The sequence below is a fragment of the Erythrolamprus reginae genome, chromosome 1 (genome assembly GCF_031021105.1).
Source record: "Erythrolamprus reginae isolate rEryReg1 chromosome 1, rEryReg1.hap1, whole genome shotgun sequence".
Lineage (NCBI taxonomy): Eukaryota > Metazoa > Chordata > Lepidosauria > Squamata > Dipsadidae > Erythrolamprus > Erythrolamprus reginae.
In genome coordinates, this window is record NC_091950.1 from 168,835,009 (window position 1) to 168,855,669 (window position 20,661).

At 41.3% G+C, this 20,661-nt stretch overlaps 1 protein-coding gene across 1 annotated transcript in view; it reads right to left on the minus strand.

Annotated features, from left to right (window-relative positions):
• The window catches only part of NXPH2 (neurexophilin 2), a 62,632-nt gene extending 56,305 nt beyond the window's left edge, over positions 1–6,327 (minus strand). The window contains exon 1 of the mRNA XM_070737028.1: positions 5,903–6,327. Coding sequence (XP_070593129.1) covers positions 5,903–5,968 — 66 coding nt within the window. The 5' untranslated portion in view covers positions 5,969–6,327. The remainder of the gene's footprint in view (positions 1–5,902) is intronic.
• Positions 6,328–20,661: the final 14,334 nt, after the last annotated feature.

Below are 20,661 nucleotides of genomic sequence, written 5' to 3' on the forward strand. Positions count from 1 at the left end.
GATTTGTATGATGCCCCTCTCCGTAGACTCAAGTCAATGGGAAACCAGATTTACTTGTAACTAATTTAACAATTGCAGCAATTCACTTAACAAATGTGGCAAGAAAAGTCATAAAATGGGGCAAAACTCACTGAATAAATTTCTCATTTAGCAACATAAATTTTGGGCTCAATTGCAGTAGTAAGTTGAGGACTATCTGTATTCACCAATTGCAATGCCACCTCATATAGCTGTTAAAAACAAACAAAAAACCCCCACACATCTGATTTTCTTTCTTTCATTTCTTTTCCATAGTCTTCCTGTTTTTTCAAGTTGAAATAATTGATGTGCTATAGGGAGGCAACATGGACAGTGGTTAAGGAGTTGGAACTAAGATTTACATTCTATGAATAATTAGTATTTAGCTTACTTTATGTGGTTTCATACTTTCTCATATATAGGACTTCTACATCTTTGCAGTTTTTGACTTTTTCAGAAGACTCTCTAAAGCAGTTTACACGTGGAAGCCAATTTTGTTGCAGGAAAATTATGCTTTTCTTCCAATTTCCTTGATCCCAATTTCCCATATATTTCTCGAATTTCTTTTTTAAAAGCATCATATCCTGTGTGACATCTCCAGACATGACTTGCTGCTCCCAGTCATGACAAGAAAAAGGGCTTCAAGTACTAACCCGTAATTTACAGATTTTACTATGTGTAGCTTCCAGCTATACACCAGTAGTTGCTGCTGGTGCATGGTAAATATCAGTTTGATAATTTCTCTTCTGAAAGACTTGATTTGGTGGGTAAAGGGAAGATTCATCAGAGAGCTCTTCTACCTTAACAGAATTCCTTCAGATAGCTAATGACACTGTAATTTATACAGTATTTGTATGCCGCCCCGAGTCTACGGAGAAGGGCAACATTCAAATCTAATAAATAATAATAATAATAATAATAATAATAATAATAATAATAATAATTTTTGTGCAAATTCTGACTTTATTCTAGTTTGTAGGCAGCTCTCCCACCATCATCTCTGTCAAGGATTCTCTGTGTGGTACTATTTGCCCCCCCCCCCTTTAGTAGTCTTTAGTTTTCTTTTTAATTCTGTTAAGAATAATAAAAGATACACTTTCCATCTCTCTTTTTTAGAGTGTTGACTTTTTAAAATTGCAAATAATGTATGGCTAACAAACACCTACTTATTTGTCATACTGGCATTAAATCAACAAGGAGGAGAATTTAGGCCTAGAAATGAAGATGTTAGACAGTAGTGTTCACTTAGCATTGGCGCAATGAGATTTGACTAAACCTGGGACCAAAACAATGGGAGGTAGAACTTCTTTCTATGATTTCTAAGGAAAAATGTTAGAAATCCTCTTTTTTTTGTAAGCTGTTTGTCATTGTTGAAATATTTTAGCTCTTCCATATAAGACAAATATCAGATTCCATTAGCACTGTGGAAACATTAATAGTACCATTCCTATCTGGTGATAACTCGGGAAGATAATTGCAGATTATTACAACATAGAAGAGCTGTGTGTAGTCATGGAACAAGAAGAGATGGCAACGAACTAAGAAAAATGACTAAAAACAGAAAACTGCATTTTCGATTGTCATATATATTAATTGTCAAATTATATTTTAAATACACTTCCTTCTAATTTTTCACAATATCTTCAGAATATTAACACCTTGGAAGTGCTAAATAACACAATTAAATATTTTGTCCATATTTAGGTAACACGTTATTCATATTCTATTTTAAAATGTTTTTGGTTAATACTGGGCTAATCTTTTGTATGTGAGACATATAATTTTCCTTTTGTAGAGTGGTGTTTCTTGCATGAATGCATGCACATATTTGGCTATGGATAAGAAATATCTGAATAATAAAGCACCTTAAACTACAGTTACAACAAGAAAAGTAATGTTTTTAAAATCAAACTTGGGCATTACATTTCTTTCTGCTTTTAAATTAAAACTGAAACACAAATAGTTTTTAATTACAAAATATCAACTACCGGTAAATATAAATTAGAGCAGTAAGTAGCATATTTACTATGTTAGTGTTTACAAAGCCTCCTTTCCTTCCCATTATAGAAAAGATTTAAAATAGCTTATTTCCAAATTATGTTTATATCTTATAGATACCAGCACGTCCATTCTATGAACTGAATATTTAAAAACATGCAAGTTTCTTTTTCACAGGTTTATGAAATATAAGATTTTAAAATGTTAGTGGACCTACAGTACTTTACAAGATATGTACTGCATTCATTTTAACCATGTTGATATTTATTTTTTATAACAAAATATATTTTGAACAAAACAAATCAAGAAATAGCATATAATGTTGCCATTTTTTAAAAATAGAAACCTTTATTTAAAGTTCATTTCATAATATTTTCTTGAAATATGCATTTGCATTTTTAAAAATTTGTAAATACAATAAGTAGAAAACTGGGATACTGTACTAGGAAAACAATATTTTAAAGAAAATGATAAACAGTCTGGATTCAATTTCAACAGAACAGCAGAATGGGTCATAAAAATCTCCTTTATAAGACACTTTCCTATAGGTAGTGACTTCAATTCTCTTGCTCCTGTGTTCTACTAATTAAGATGGCACTTAATATTTTTCTACAATAGAAAACGTAATGTCTATTAATATTAGATTTAAAAAAACAGTAGTCACTGACATTAATTCTAGACAAACCTCTTTCTATCACAAGTCTACGGAGAGGGGCGGCATACAAATCTAATAAATAAATAAATCTAATAAATAAATATTTAGGTGATAGTTAGTTACATGTTTATTTACTGGATATGGTATTGTTTTAGCATGTATTGACTACCATGCTAGCAAATGGTGATTTATATGAAAAATTACCTTTTGGTAATTCACAGCAGAGGAAAAATGCAAGATATAAATTCCATGCAATTTGTAGCATATGTTTACTATTTACTTTAAGTACACCCTTTGTATTTTAGACACATGAACAACATAATATGATGTAAATTTCTTTAAAAGTTTATTCTGTTTCTCTCAGAATTAATTACCACCAGGGATAATGTTCAGTAAGGGATCATAAGACTGCCACTTAATTGTAGTAAAAAAAAAAAAATCAGGTTAGGTTAAATTAGCAATCAGGACTGCAAACTTAAATAGACTGCACAAAATAAAATTGGATTTTGATTTGTTCTACTGACTATAAAATACTACATTCAAGTATTCTATTTTTAATTCTGCACTTGATGAAGATTACTGGTAAAAGTCTTTATCATATTTATAAAGTAAAGTTCACTTTACTATTTAAATAGCATTTATTTCATTAAAGTACAGTAATTCTGATTAGCATGTGCAGGCTGTTTTCTATGGTTATATTTGCCAGTTTTCACAATATGTTTAAATACTGACAATATTTGGAAGACATTTAACCATTGAAACATCTGGAAAAAAACTAGTGCATTGTTTTAATAGAGTTGCCAAAATCTATGCAATGCTATTTATCAGACAATATAATATATTCACTATATTCAAATACATCTAATGTATTTACTACAGCTAACTCATGGTAGAGTTGGACAGAACAACATAATCCTACATTCACTTACTTGGGACTAGATGTTCATTTAGAACTTAATTCCTAGTGCAAGTACGGGATTGAATGACAACTGATTAAATTGCACAAGAAAAGGGTGCTTCTTAGTGAGATTCAAATTACCTAAACATAAAAATGAACTAGTTCTAATGAATAGTTTATAAATAGCACCATCCGAAGACAGTTTTCTCTGTTTTAATTTTTCAATGTACCATCATATACAAGGCAAAGGATGTAAAGCAGTAAAATATTACTGCTTCAATCATATGTGAAATAAAACCAATGCCTACTGGAAATTTTAATCAGTCCCTAATGTATCCACTGGATTTTTTTGCACGGAAATTTCATTTTCCTGCTTCATTCACTATTTCCCATTCATATCCTTAACCACTATGTGATGTTTAGCTGGAAACTATTCTAAGCATTTACCCAGGTTTTATTGTTTTTTTTAAAGGAAACCACTGTGAAAGAAAGTGTGTGCCTTATCGCAAGGCTGCAGCTTTGCATTTCATTGCTCTGATAAAACACCAAAGCGAAATAAAGAAAAAGACCCACAATCTTACAAGACCAGCACAGTCTTAGAAAAGGATTAGAATTTGAAATAAGCTCTTTCAAAAACTAATCAATCAACTCCTACTGTAATATTAGAATCAGCTCTTAAGAAGGCTATTTAATCCCTTCAAGGTTTATTACATATTCCATAATTGACTACAGTAACACAAACTGCCATACACATACCATTTCAGGTTGCATACAGCTGGGATGAAAATAAAACTTTGCATCTTGCTGGGTGCAAGCAGTTAACATTTTCCTGAAAAGGGACATTGATTCTTTTTTAAAGCAAAATATTTAATTGCATTACAACTTTTTAATGTTTTTCTTTAGGAAATTTCAGTGCTATTTTCTTCTTTTGCCATATATCTAACATCCAATTTTTTAAAAATTGTTTTACAAAATACAATCTTACAACCACCTTCAGGACTCTATACCTTAGTTATAAAGTTTTCCTCCCTTTATTTTAGACTACAATCTAGTTTACTTGTCCCAACCCTTTAGCCTGACTAGGCTGTAAAAAAATAGGTTTACTTCCACCCAAAACTGCTTTATGAAAGCACTAAAGCCAATTAAACTCAGCCACATCATTATAAAGACACCTTGCACCCATTTTCATGAGTAACAATTACAGGAGGATGTTTTACGATCCAAAAAATTAACTAAAATCGAACCAGTTCAAGTTTACAATAAATCTTACATCAAAGGAAACAATACAGTATCTCTAGCAGTCAATTCTAGGCTGAACTTTAAAAAGTCCAGTTGTCTTTAGCCCTTAAGATTTTTAATAAGGTACTTGTTTATTTGAACACTTTTCAAAATTTTCCTTCCTAATCACCATAATGCCTTTATTTTCTGTACTACACATCACCCCCAAGAGCTCTCCTGTGCAGAAAAGAGAATTTGTCACTAAAGATCATTCACTCAAGAAATAAAACTAACTCGGACAAAGAAAACCACAAGTTTCTGCCCGGGAAAGAGAATGGAATTTTTTAAAAAAAATTGTAATCTCCTATTCAAGTTTCTAAATCCTGCCTCCAATGACAGTAATACATTCAGCCATGAATGCTCCTCCATTCTAAACATTCGGACCCAAACTCGGACTACATTCAGAAGTCGGATTAACGCAGGGGCTTCTCCGGGGTTCCCAGTGAAAAACGCGGCAGGGACAACCCCCCCCTCCGGTTTTGCCTCCTTCGAAAGCCTCAGAGGAAAGGCGGCCATGGCTGCCCCTCATTTCGCCGCCCACCGTCCGGTTCCTAAACCGAAGAAGACCCGCGATATTTATTTATTTATTCGACTTCTATGCCGCCCAATCCCCAAGGACTCCGGACACTCAGGACAATATTCACACACACACACACACACACACAGAGTCCGGCTGAGAAGAAGCGTCTCTCCAGCGGTGGTCGGGAAAAAGTTTTCAGCTCCGGATTCGCACCACCTCGTCGAACCTTCCCCCATCGCGGAAAAGAGCGGGAGATCAGCAGAAGCCGGGCAGCCGCGAGACCCCTCCTCAAGGCAAAGCCCTCGTCTTAAAATACTCAAGCAGACCGGGTAGCAAAACTTAACGCGGGAGCGCCTTATAATAAACTCGCTTCAAAACGGCGAGGTAAAAGAGGCGACCGCCAAATCCGGAACCCACCCACCCACCCCGCCAAATCCGGACGCCACCGCTTCGCAGCTTCTGATGCTGCCGAAACTAGGAAGGAAAGAGGAGGAAGAGGGAGTCGACGACCCACCCCCGGGCAAAGTGGACTTACGAGCGGGAGGAAGAAACTCTGCGCTACCACAACCAGAGGGAAAGGCTGCCGCAGGTGCACCATCATCCTGGCTCCGGGGTCTTTTTTTTTTTTTTACGAGAGGCGTCCTTTGCCTTGGCTGTGGCTCATCTCCACTTCGGAAGGCAGGGCGGGGAGCGCGGGGACATTCCACGACGACGCAGCAGCGGCAGCAGCAGCAGCAGCCTTTTTCTTTTTTTCCGCCCGCTTCGGGAACCTGCCTCGCACGCGCGTACGACCGACCGCAAAGCACTATATGAGAGCGGACGAGCGAGCGAGAAGCTGGCCGGCCCGGCCAGAAAAGAACACCGCACCCCCTAAAAAGCGACCGTCTGTCGAGCTGGTTCCTCCACCGCAGTCAGGCGGCGCTGGGGTGCGACTTTCTTTCGTGCTGGCGTCCCTGGAGAGGAGAGGAGGGGTGGGGTTGGCGAGCTGTCTGGGGAACTGGAGGGAGGCAGAGGTAGGATAGACGCGGCGCGCAGGTTGTCTGGATTATAAACGCCAAAGCTTGGGAAGATTCCCGTGGGGAGGCGGGCGAGGGCGGGAGGGAAGGGAAGTCGCGCGCAATGCCGCGGTGAGCGCCGACCGACTCACACTCACTCCCTCACCCTCATTCTCTCTCCCCCTCCCTCCCCCCTCTCTTTCGGAGAGGGAAGGGGGAGGGTAGGTGGTGGGAGTCTCGTTCGCCCTTGGCGGGAAAATGCGGCGAGGAACCAGAACTGGGTCTGACTGGTCCGTCTTCCGCGCATATTTTGGAAGCTGAGGTTGGACGTGAGGAAGCTTCGCTCCCGGACTGTGGACTCTGCTCCGCAGTCTTGTCTGGGATGGGCGGAATCAAGACTTGAGAAAAGTGACTCTTGGAAATACTGTATAATTGAATTCCCTAGCTCAATTTAAAGCAGAATTGCCTATTCTCAGGCTCTTCTTCTTCTTCTTCTTCTTCTTCTTCTTCTTCTTCTTCTTCTTCTTCTTCTTCTTCTTCTTCTTCTTCTTCTTCTTCTTCCTCTTCCTCTTCCTCTTCCTCTTCCTCCTCTTCCTCCTCCTCCTCCTCCTCCTCCTCCTCCTTCTTTTCTCCTCCTCCTCCTTCTCCCCCTCCCTCTTCCTCAACCTCTTCCTCCTCCTCTTCTTCTTCTTCTCCTTCCTCCTCCTATTCCCAGTAGACCATTAAGATGTACACATTCAAAGGACAGAAATGTGTGCCAGAATTTTAAACCTAGAGGCAGACTGTTAAGCCTGGACATTTGAGCATCAAAGCTGAATGGGGCTCACAAGATTTGCTTTTGGTAACTCCACATTTTCTTCATTTCAGCATTATTGCTGAGAGCAAGGATTGCTCCTAGAGTAAAATGATTTTAAGAGTCAGGTGTTTTTGTACATCCCCATGAGTCATTTGCAAAGAGTCAGGTGGACTGAAGTCTACCATATGGAGATTCTTGCCTTAAGATTGCCTGTAGGCAAGTTACGGTGTCCATTGGTCCAGGGGCTAACCAACATCTTGTTTTCCCAATGGGGCCTCAAGATTGGATGCAGGGAGCAGCTACTGCCATTGTTGATCCGTACTCAAAGCATGCCCACTCATTGTGGATATGGTGAAATTGAGCATAGGACCTGTTGTTTTTTTTCAAAAAAGTATGACTGCCTCCTTAAATAAGGACATAGTGGCCATGCATAATCAATCTTTTCTTCTTTTAGAATATGTGGTAAGCATCCGGCAACCCATGTTTGTTTTGGAGATATTTCTTTACCTAACAGAGAAGCATGGATCTTCCTGTTGGCTTCCCAACAGCAAAACAAAGGTTGATATAGAAATACCAAACGAGACCTTGGTAATCAATAAGAGGAGACTCCCTTAAGAATTTCCTTTCTTCCTGACTGTTATTGCATTACTACAAGGTACATGCCCATGTATGGTGAAAGGACACAGTTCAGAACTGGGGACTGATGGATTAATGTCAACGTCCAATGATCTGATTAGGGAATCCGATTATACTATTTCAGTGACTAACAAAAAGTACAAACTGACTCAGCCTGCTTTAAAATCTGTACAGGCCACCTGTGCTTTGAAGCAAGACCCTGAAAAATGACATGGAAACCTTTTCCTTCCTTCCTCCCTTGATCTCCTTCTTCACTCCCTTTCTTCTCTTCCTTCCTCTCCCTCCTCTTCTCCCTCCCATCCCCTTCTGTCCCCAGATAAGTGGAGAGAAGGAGAGAAGTATCAAGTGGGCAGTAAAGACTGAGTCCGGAGGACTGGGCCACGTCTCCACTGACTTTCTTTCTGCAAGCTTCCTTAAAGCAAAAACTTTGCCAGTGAGAAGGTGTGTAGATCAGCAAATACATCAGCCCCTTCCTGGTTGCCTATTGACTTATGAGAAGCTACCATGGAATGTTGAAAATGAGCAGCAGTGGGCTACTAGCCGGAACGCTAAATTGTGCTTGCCGCCACGGCTCGTAAGTGCTTGTGGGGCCAGCGCGATTTTGCTTCTGCACCTGTGGAGATAGCAAAATTGCGCACAGCTACAGGTGTGCCCATGTTTTGGTGAGATTTTTTGCTTCTGCGCATGCCGAAACATGGGCGCACCTGTGGCTCCGTGCACGATGTTGTTACCTCCGCAGTGCAAAATCAAAATGATGGCCCCGCAAGCACTTACGAGCCACGGCGGCAAGCGCAATTTAGCGTTCTGGCTAGTAGCTCACTGCTGAAAATGAGAATCATGTCACTGCTTCTTGAGGCATTATGGCCATGGCAGTGAACAATAGCAGCAGAGTGGCACTAAAATAGCAAAAAAACCAAAAATCCCCACATATCATTTCCTCAAGACTAATGGGACTTAGCATTCTATTAAGTACCTTGAGGAACCTTTATTAGCAAAGGTTTGCTCTGGGAGACAACATTCTTCTCAGCTGAAGGTTGGAAAACATCAAACAAACACAAGAGTTTTAATAGCATACAGGTAATTGCAAGGAATGGACACTGGCTTTTCCCGTGTCTCTTCTTTTTCTCCTTCCTTAACCTTTGGCCAGGGTCACAGGAAATGTGAAGGAAGTAAAGCTCTTTCCCTCTTGATGCAGCATCCGCTTGTTCAAATAAGTCAGAAGTGCATAAGTGCACCAGTGTGCCTTCCGTCCCCTGTCCAATTGTCTCTCCTTATCTCCTTTATCTTTTCTTCCTTTCAAATTTGTTCACCTATACTTTTATATCTTTTCTTCTATTTGTTTCTTTAGTTATATTACTACATATCTATTCTCTTCAATGTGTGTTATGTATTGGACTAAATAAATAAATAAATTGCAATTGTTATTTGAAACACATTCTTCCAGTCACCTGCTGCTCCTCGACTCTATCTAATATCAGTGTGCACTTCTGAGACACCTCTTGGGAAGTGCTGCTCATGTTGGCATGACATGCGAAAAAGTAATGGATTGTACTAGTAATGCCGTACAGAATGACTAGTTTCCTTAAGGAAAGGATTAAAGCTTCATGCATTGCACACCTCTGACAAATCTTTTAAATACATTGGGACTTATTTCTCAAAGAATATGGAAGGAAAATATTTCTCTATAATAACATTTTGCTATTTTGGGTGTGGGAGTCGGTTAGGGTTAAGGTCATGGTTAACATTCACTCTAATGTGTTTTGTTCTGTTTTGGTTCTATTACGCTGTTTATTATCCAACTCTACACAAGATTGCCCTTTTTGGCCACAGGTTTAAGCATATCTAAGGAGTAATGTCAAAGAAATTAGAATGTGTGTGTTTCAAGACCGTTATGTGCCCTTTTATAGCAGGTCGTTTCCCTGCCTCATACTACCTGTGAGCAATCCAGGGAGGCAGAAAAATATAAAGTGCTAAGATCATACATAAGTAGAAATGGAAAAGATGGTTTAAATGGAACACGTTGTCCTATGCTTCTCAGTGTCTCTCGTAAATTTGGACTCACTGTGACTTAACTGAGCAAGGCCTCTTGGACCATGCTGTGGGATATATTATCACAAGGAGAGTTATGACAGTTAACTCCATTGTAGAAAAAAAAGTCCTCCATCTCCATAATCCAAAACACAACATAGCTCAGGGATGGCGAACCTATTGCCATAGATCAGCTCCGCCAGCTGATTTTAGGCTGACCACGCCCCTCCGCCTCCTAGAAGTCTCCAGCAGCCTGTTTTGAGGAAAGTAAAGGGTTTCTTGCAGAGGCTGGGGGGGGGCGTTTCTGGCCTCTGGGGGGGGGCGTTTTCACTCTCCCCAGCCTCTAAGAAACCCTCTGGAGACTGGGGAGTGCAAAACTTGGCCCTCCAATGCCATCAGAAGTTGGCAAACAGGCTGTTTCTGGCCTCTGGAAGGCCTCTGGGAGTGAGGAACGTTGTTTTCACCCTCTCCAGATTCCAAAAAAATATCTGGAGCCTGGCGAGAGTGAAAAACGGGCCCACTGTGCCATCGTGTACCAAAAGCAGGTGGAGCACGGGGCAGCATGCATTGAATTATGGATGTGGGTACACACACGATCAACATCCCCCGCGCTCCCCCCACTTTTTTCACATAACCGCAAAAAGGTTAGCCATCACTGGCATAGCTTATTTTATGTACCATATTAATCTTGTTTCTGACAGCTATGTTATGGGCTTGATACAAATGGGCATATGTACCATGTCTCAGCTCCCAAAGAAAGAAAATCTGATCACTGTAAGAGCTGATGAACTAGGACAAGTTCATCTTGGCAGGTTCCATATTGTTAATTAGATTGTAAAAAAAACATGCCTTTTTTCTTTCTTTCCATCTTCTCTTTTTAAGGATGTGTTAGACAGCACTTTGTATAATAGCGCACCGTCTGTCATTTTGGAGAAGCGAGACAGACAGCATTACCATAGCACTGTCACATAGAGAATCTCTATAACACTTCCAAAGTTGTTAATTCTTATTTATTCATAGTTGCTAATGAAACAAACAAATACAATGAATAATTTGCTATTGTTCTTGCTTTCTGAATTAAAAGCTTCATCATTCATACATTTCATGTACATACATACATACATACGTACGTACGTACATACATACATACATACATACATACATACATACATACATACATACCAGTAGTGGGTTCCTACTAGAACAGTAAATGATGCCGTACCGAAGTTGAGCTGCACATGCAGCTTTGGGTATTTTGCATGCTTGCCCCAGCATGTTTTTGCTTCTGCGCACACAAGACACCTGAAGCTACGTGTGCAGCACATCGGTAGTCGTGGTAGGAGCAATCCGCCCCGATACATACATACATACATACATACATACATACTATATATATGGGAGGGAAGCAGTATGTTCCCTCCCATATTTGGGTATACCACGTGATTCAACAGAAAAATGTATGTATGTATGTATATGTGTATGTATCTTTCTATCTTTATCCATCCATCCATCTATCTATCTATCTATCTATCTATCTATCTATCTATCTATCTATCTATCTATCTATCTATCTATCTGAATGAATGAATGAATGAATGAATGAAATAAGTAAGTAAGTACTGTAAGTAAGTAAGTAAGTAAGTAAGTAAGTAAGTAAGTAAGTAAGTAAGTAAGTAAATAAGTAAATAAGTAAGTAAGTAAGTTGGGCAGAACAGGTTTGTGCTCCAGACAAATTGAGGCATTGTTTGGTGAGATAGCTTTAAAGTACAAATGTTTCCACTCATTTTTCTAACATACGGCATAGCTTGATGGATTCTGACCAGTGGTGGGTTCCACTTTACTACTGGTTCACATCAGGTTGGAAGGGCATGTTTCCCCATATGTCAGGAAATGATGCTCTGTGCATGTGCAGAAGCCTTTGCACATGTGCAAAAGGTTCTTTGCCAGCCACTTTCAAGGAGTGGCGATCAGAGGACCTGTTTGGGGGCGAGGCCAACTGGCCAACGCTGCCGGTTCAGCAAATAGAGGTCTGAACCAGCAGCAACCTGTTACTGGTTCTGACTTGTTACTTTTCCACTGAAATGCCTCATCTAGTTAACACAGGGGTAGGCAAAGTTGGCTCTACTATGACATGTGGACTTCAACTCCCAGAATTCCTGAGCAAGCATGATTGGCTCAGGAATTCTGGGAGTTGAAGTTCACAAATCATAGAAGAGCCAACTTTGCCTACCCCTGAGTTAACATGTAAATTCTGTCTTGTTCTGAAAGCTCTTGTTTTGAGAGCAATCTCTTGTGCAGTCTTAGACAAGTCTTCATTCTGGCATTTTTAGACATGATAAGATGAAATCTTCTAAAGCAAATTCTTATACTGGGATGGATTTAAGTTGGAAAGGACTCACGTTTTCCATATTTTATTCATACCCACTATGGTTTAATGATGAAGACATCAGACTTGGATTGGGGAGTTCCAAAGTTAAGTCCTCCGCAAATTATTAGTTTATATTGGAGCTGTCACTCCCATTCCATCCTATCTCATAGAGTTCTTGTGGTATAAATTTAATGGGACATTTCCATGAAAGCCACCTCCAGGTAAGTTGGGATACAGAGCTAATAAACAACATTCATAATTTCATAATTTCACATGTACTACTTATATTTAAAACAGAAATAAACACAGAAGATGTATCAAAAGTCAGATCCTGTAGTAATTGTATCAAGTAATTTTTCTTAAATGTTAATGGCTAGCTATTTTCCTCTAAGTCTGGTTCTCAACCTGGGGGTTGGGACCCCTTTGTGGGTTGAACGATCATTTCACAGGGATCGCCTAAGACCATGGGTAAAGACAAATTTCCCATGGTGTTAGGAACTAAATCTTCTCTTCTGGTGCCTTGGAACATATTTTTACAATCCAACCAATCAGGTGTTTACAGTGGGGGTGTCTTTCTGACCTTTCTGCCAATCAGCTTAAAGCTCTGTTGAGAGAATTGGCGCTAGACGTATGGTTGGGGGTCACCACAACATGAGGAACTGTATTAAGGGGTCGCGACATTAGCAAGGTTGAGAACCACTGCTCTAAATATTTCCTTAAGAAAACATATTGTGATTGTCTTACGGTGCCTGTTTTTAGTATAATCACAAATTAATATTAGCAGCAATATGAGGACAGTTTGAGTTCAATCACTTTTTATATAACTTTTAATAAATACTAATCAATAAGAAAATACCAAATTTATTTAAGTACTGTATTAAGAAAGTGAACAGAATACATGGGGCTTTGAATTCTGCTATTTTTTATTTTAGATTTAAACAGGAGGTGGCATGGATTTGAATTCAAGTCATGGTGCATGCTTCTTTGAAGAACAATCCTCTGGAAGAAGTGATGGTTCAAAAAGATAGATTCATGGATGCCAAGTGTATCGGTGGTTATTGAAACGGATGTTCGTGTGCTGCCTCTATGTTGGTTGAGGCAGGCAGGATTCCCTTGAGTACCAAGGGAATTGTCTTCTCTTTCTGCTCAAGATCCCCATGTACAATTGGTGGGCCACTGTGTGACACAGAATTCAATGGGCTTTGGTCTGATTCAGCATGGCTCTTCTTATGTTCTTAAGTCATCATGACTTCTCTTCAAGAAATTAGTACTAGATTCAAAATTACTGGATATTCACCACCACCACCACCAGTCTCCAATCTTCTCCTTTTAGGAAAGGTTGTTGACAAATTCATAGACTTGCAGTTCCAAAGGCGTCTTGTGGAATCTGAATTTCTTTCAGTTACATTCTCTTTGTAGCTTTGAGGCAGCATTGATTGCACTTGTTAATGGTCTGTGTTGGCCTTAGGATAGGTATTCATTGTAACCCAGTTTGATTTTTTTTGATGGTCTTCAATACACTCAGTCACGGTATCTTTCTGAATTGGTAGAGATTTAGGGGTGGCAGGCATGGCTTTTTTCAGTGGCTATCCTCCATACAAGACTGGTTCCAGGGTGAAATTCCTCCTGAATTTTTATAGACTTAAAAGTAGCTTCCTTCATTCTGGGATCATAAAACTTAATGTGGTAGTAGAAATGATCGAACTATAGCAAAACCATGTCCACACTGAATATACATGCTTATAGGAGCTTTACTAAAACAGGACTAATTGCCATCTGGATATTTGCCTGTGGAAGAATCAGAAAATGAGATAGTGAATTTTGCAATTTCTATTAGAAATATAGATTTTCCATCTAACTGTCCACCTTACCTGTGTCATTTATGTACATTTGTAAATAAATTCAAATACTATAAGTGGCAAAACTACTCCAGTCACTTCATTGAAAATGAAAGCCCAAGGCATGCATCACACACTAAAATCCTATAATAGAATTTCTACATTATAGTATAACATGTAATAAAAAATATATTGATGTACGTACATATGTATGCATGCATGTATGTATGTATGTATGTATATTAAAAAATGATATCGAAAGTGACTTAGAATTGAAAAAGGCAATCTTTTGGAAGAGGAGTAAAAATATTTATCAAGTAGCTTTTATAAAATGGTAGGTGATAAAACAAGGGTTTATGATCAGAAGTGACCTAATCTTTTCTACAATTTATCTGTTCTGCATTTAATCAAGATAAAAACTGCACTTAAAAAGATAGTATAAATTATTTTTTAATTGCATCTACAAAGCTCTTATTGATTAACCATAGAATGGATGCAACAAGAGGTACTAGAGGTGAATTCTGTTCACAGTTTGACTCTTTTCCTCATAAGTAAAAGTTCAATTAACTACTTACCTGCATTCTGGGTTGAATTATTTGTCACAGTGAAGATATAATTCATATCAGAATCTGGTTTGTTTCATTTCTTTTTGTAGAAGGTATCTTACTCCCCCTGCTATTATTATTATTATTATTATTATTATTATTATTATTATTATTATTATATTTGTATGCCGCCCCTCTACAAAGACTCGGAGCGGCTCACAACAACAAAACAATATACAGCGATCCCTCGATTTTCGCGATCTCGTTCTTCGTGAAACGCTATATCGCGATTTTTCCCACCCGATGACGTCACTCTCTTCCTTCCTTTCTCATCTTTCTTTCTCTCTCTCTTTCTCTATCTTGCTTCTTCCTCTCCCACACTCTCTTCCTCCCTCTCTCATCTCTTTCTTTCCTTCTCTCTCGTTCTCTATCTCTCCCCCTCTTGCTGGCGGGTGGCGGGCGGGTGGCGGGCGGCGGGCGGGCGAGCGGGGGCATCAGCGAGGAAGACCCATGGAAGGTTCCTTCGGCCACCCAGCAGCTGATCTGCTTGGCAGCGCAGCGAGGAGCCGAATCGGGGTTTCCCCTTTGCGTGGGCGGCGGGGAAACCCCGATCTTCGTCTGCTAGCTGCTGCTGCGCTGCCGAGCAGATCAGCTGCTGGGCAGCCGCAGCAGCAGTGAACAGACGAAGATCAGGGTTTCCCCGCCACCCACGCAAAGGGGAAACCCCGATTCGGCTCCTCGCTGCGCTGCCGAGCAGATCAGCTGCTGGGCGGCCGAAGGAACCTTCCCTGGGTCTTCCCCGCTGCCCACGCAAACTCCACCATCTGCGCATGCGCGGCCATGAAAAAAGGGCGCGTATGCGCAGATGGTGTTTTTACTTCCCCAACCCTACATCGCGAAAAATCGATTATCGCGAGGGGTCTTGGAACGGAACCCTCGCGATAATCGAGGGATCACTCTAGATCCAATGATTAAAACAATTTAAAAACCCTTAATATAAAAAACAATCATACATCTCATACAAACCATACATAAAATGGAAATGGCTCAGGGGAATCAATTTCCCCATGTCTGACGACAGAGATGAGTTTTATGGAGTTTGCGAAAGGCGAGGAGGGTGGGGGCAATCCTAATCTCCGGGGGGAGTTGATTCCAGAGGATTGGGGTCACCACAGAGAAGGCTCTTCCCATGGGTCCCGCCAGACGACATTGTTTCGGAGAAGTCCAAATGTGGGACCTAACCAGTCGCTGTGATTCGTGTGGCAGAAGGCAGTCTCGGAGATATCCTGGTCCGATGCCATGAAGGGCTTTATAAGTCATAACCAACACTTTGAATTGTGACTTATATTTGTTCAATATTAATATAGTTCTTCAATTAGAATAGAATACAATTCTTTATTGGCCAAATGTGATTGGACACCTATGGAATTTCCCTTGGGTGCATATGCTCTCAGTATACATAAAAGAAAATATACATTTGTCAAGAATCACTTACTTAGAATGTAGTCGTTTCCACATCTAATCCACATCTAGCAAAATCATTTTTATAATAGTATAAGGAATCTGAACCTAACCAGTATTTCTGCCCTTCTTCCACAGTTATCCTTTTAAACCCAGAATGTAGAACGGATTTAGTTGCCAATGCAATGCAGTCAATTTATACTGTCTTACAGAAGTGCTGAAATTGTTCTAAACATAGTATTTATCATTTAGAGCAATTATGTACAATTTCTTCTGTTCAACAATTCATTTCCATGACCCCTTTTTAATGCCTAAAGGACTTAATAACTTTCTATTCCTTGCATAAATAGGGAGGAAATCAGGGGAGAAACATAAAATGTTTATACAAGGAAATGTATCAGGACTCCTTGGACAAGATAATTAATATGGAATTAGATTACACAAGAGTTAGTTCTGTCTAGAGAGCTGTTTATAAGAATGTTCATAAAACAATGAGGAAAGACATTCCTTGAACAGAATCTTTAAAAAGAAAGAAATCTGTAAGTTTCCACTGCAGTATGCAATAATCAAAAGAGAGAGGGTTTTTATCCTAAATAAAGCTACTGCACCCTGATTTTCTCAGATATGATGATGCCAGGCGCAAAGTTGGTGTCAGATTTGGGTCAATAGATTTCAGGAAAGGTTGGGCTTGCACTGTGGGAATTTAACAATTATTAGCTGGTGATGCATTTAATTCAGTTCTATAGTTCTAAGCATGATCTTCTACAAATGGCTATATTACAAAATTGCAGTTGTATAGATTCCATAAAGCAATGTTATGTACAAACTAGCAACAGCCATATTAATGCACTTATACACTGCAAAAATCCTTATAAGAAGAAATACTAGTGTGAGGCTTAGATTGTACAAAAGAATATGCACTGCCACTATAGAATGTGTTATTTTATAATTAAATGTAAAACCTAATAACCCTTTCAGAATGGACCAAAATTATGTATAAACAAATGGCACTATATTGATAGTCACTTGCTTCTTGCAAATTCATTCATGTATTTGTCATATGAACTTTTCTACTAGCCTTTAAATATTTTCATGGATTATTAATCAAATAACCATAAGAGGAATTAAATCATGAAAACAATTCTCAACAATTCTACAAAGGAAAAATACAAAACCATTAGCAGAATTAAAACTAATTACCATTTAATGAGAAATAAATCCGGTTGTATCCATGTAAAGTCAGAAAATATCCTAAGGAAAGGAACACAATATTATAGGCACAACATTTAAACCTTAAACATTTGCAAAATTCTCTTGAAAAAGTATTCTACAAAAAGTGGAGAAGAGATACTTATTGTCTGATTTAATAATGACCAAAGCAGAGATCACTGTAGGCTATTTCTACCTGGATATCAGCATTGTAAGATAGACTGGACTAAGAAATAGACACCTTATAGCAATGAGGGTGAACCTTTTTTTCCTCCGTGCCGAAACAGCATGTGCGTGCTATCGCACATGCGCAAGTGCCCACACCCATAACTCAATGCTTGGGGAGGGCTGGAAATGGCCTGTCTTCCAACTTCTGGTGGGCCCAATAGGCTCGTGTTTCGCCTTCCCCAGCTTCCAAAGGCTTCCCTGGAGCTGGAGGAGGGTAAAAACGCCCTCCCCCATCCCCCTGGAGGCTCTCTGGAAGCTAAAAATGCCCTCGCAAAGCCTCTGTGCGAGCCAAAAATCAGCTGGCAGGCACATACATGCACGTTAGAGCTGAGCTGTGGCAACAGCTTGCGTGCCAGCAGATAGGGCTCTGCATGCCACCTGTGGCACCCGTGCCATAGGTTCGCCATCACTGCCCTATAGCTATGATAGTGAACTTATGGCATGCATGCCCGAAGTGGCATGCAGAGCCATTTTGCCTGATATGCCCGGCATGCCCAGCATTGCCTATTCAACTTCCGGATTTGTCCTACACACATGCACACAGTAACCAGAAGACTGACCAGTGGCATGTGTGTGCTGCAAAGGAAACCAAAAGTTCGTTCAGCTCTTCTTACTAGTAGCGCGTGTGCTAAGCTGAACTGTTGGTTGCTTTCTGGATCCTTGCTGTCGCTGCTTGATTGTAAATTGCCAGGATCGAGGTGAGCTGACAGTGGTGAGCATGCTAAGCTGCCCAGGATCGAAGTGGGAGTGAGCGAGTGAGCCAGGAGGGATAGGGAGGAGGAGGAAGCCATGGCGGAGGCCAATGAAAATGTGGGGAACTCAGTTGCAGGCAGAGTAAAGGAAATAAAGTGTTTCATTGGGGTTATGTTCACGCCGGTGCAGCAGTAACTCAAGTCAAGCCACGCTTCTGCAAAACTTGGGGCACATTGGGTAGCTAGCACCACTGCTTTTTGTTTTTCTTATCAGTGCTGTTTTAAAGAGGGAGAAAAGTGAGGAACACAAAGCATTGCAGGCGGAGTAAAGCAAGTAAAGTGTTTTATTGGTTTAAAAAACTGCAAGCATTAAGAAAGAAAATGTGTCCCAAAGCACACAACAGCTTCTGCTGGACTGTTTTTTTGGTTTTTTTTTACTAATTCCAATTTTCATGCACCAGTGACATTCAGATTCAAGAACAGAATGTCAGCAACTCGGGTTAGGGTTAGGTCTAGGGTTAGGAGCATGGTCTTCCTCTCCCACTTCTGCCTGCCAGCTGCACCTCTTTCGGCAGAGCTGGGACTGGAAATCTGTGCTCCCTCACTCGTCTCTTCTTCTCTCTCTGTCTCACACACACATACACAGCAAAGCTCAGAGCCTCTGGTGCACAGGTAGGCCACAGGTGAAGTGGTGCCTGTCAGGTAAGCAAGGCAATTCTCAGGGCCCCAAGGACTTCAGCCTGCCCCTCCACCTGGATTCCCAGGTCCTGCTCGCCTGGCAGAGAATCGCCTTTCTTGCCCAGCAGGTACCACTTTGCCTGCACGTTATCTGCGCACGAGAGGCTGCAAACATTGCCGTGAGAGAGAGAGAGAGAGAGAGATAAAGAGAGAGAGAGAGATAAAGAGAGAGAGAGAGAGAGAGAGACAGACATGGAGGGAGTGTGGAGCTTCTGTCCCAGCCCTGTTGAAAGAGGTTCAGCTGGCAGCAGAAGTGGGTGGAGGGAGCCAGGCTCTTCTAGTCAAGAAGCCCCATGATGCCTGGCATCAGAAGGCTGCCAGAAAAGTTTTGTGGTGGAGCTGCTCTCCTTGGACGTAGAAGAGTGGGTCAAAGTCCTTGGGACCTCAAGGATTGCCATGTGGAGCCAGAGACACCATCATGGTGAGGCTCCCTGGTGCCTTGTCACTTTCATTCGCCAGAGCTCTGGAGGCTCCAAAGTGCCTTTGGGGATTGCTAAGAATAGAGGCTGGCGGAGGCAGGGAGGGTCTCGCTCACCCTGCCTGAAGGGCCTGGCCAGGCTTCATTGGAGAGCTGCCCCTCTGTGCTGCACTCTGGGATGCTCTGCCGGCTATCTGGCCCCTGTGGCACTCCTGCCACACAGCTCCCACTCCCAGCTGCTTTCCCCCCACCTGCCAAATGGTCCCTTGTCCCATTGTCCTTGTGTCAAGGGGCTTCCCATTTCCAGGAAAGTCTTGGGGAATCTCTTGGTTGGCAAATCTTCTTTCCCCCCCCCCACACACACTGGGACTGGGGAGAGCTGGGGGAAGCTCCAAGCAAGCTTTGCACAAATGTCAGCAGCTCCTGCGCTGCTGCCTGCACCACTTGCTTGGGAGCAGGTCTGCAAAGGAAAAAAACCACAGCCTAATTAGGCAGGACTCACCTGACCCAGGTCCCTCCGAACAGGTCTCCCTATGTAGTCTCTCTGCTGAACTACCCCAGTGTTTGCCCACCAAAAGGAGCCCGCCCTCCAATCTCTTATGAGCACTCACTCTTTCCTGCAGAAACAAGCTGGGGGTGCGAAAAGCACTTCTCCTCTATATGCATGCCATTATCAGTTATTTACCCTGCCCTCCAAGACCAACAAGTCTACCTTTCTGCACCGGCCACTACCTGGGTGCAGAGGGGGGCGGTGAAGAGCCGGTAATAAACAGCATGCAGGTAGAGGGGGAAAGCTTTTTGCACTCCCAGCTCATTCGCTGCAGGAAGTGGCGCTAATGTTCACTAATTCAGCATAGAGGCTACATAGGGGGACCCATTCAGAGGGACCTGGTGGGGCGAGTCCTGCCTAATTTGGCTGCATTTTTTCCCTATCCTGACCAGCTCCAAGCAAGCGATGCAGGTGGCAGCACTGAAGTTTGTGTACCTGTTTGGAGCTGGTCTGGAAAGTGAAAAAGCCTCTGGCAAGGAGGGAGGAAAATCCTAGCCTACTGTTCCCGCTGCCCCCACCCCTTCGTACCTGTAAGTGGTAAGAGGTGGGCTAGCCGGGAATGCTCCCTTTGAAGAAGTCTAAGGCACCAACATTGCTTGTGTGAATGGCCATGCTGGATGCTGCCTGGAGCATGAGGCTGACAGGAAGATGAGGAGCAGCGGCGGTAGGTTCTCGCTGGCAAAGTTTGGTGCAGGAGGCTTTCCAGGCTCAAAATGGACTGGGGGGTGCATGTGCAAATGGCACATGAGTGTGAAACACGCATTCACCAGAAGCCAATCTTGCACACATGCA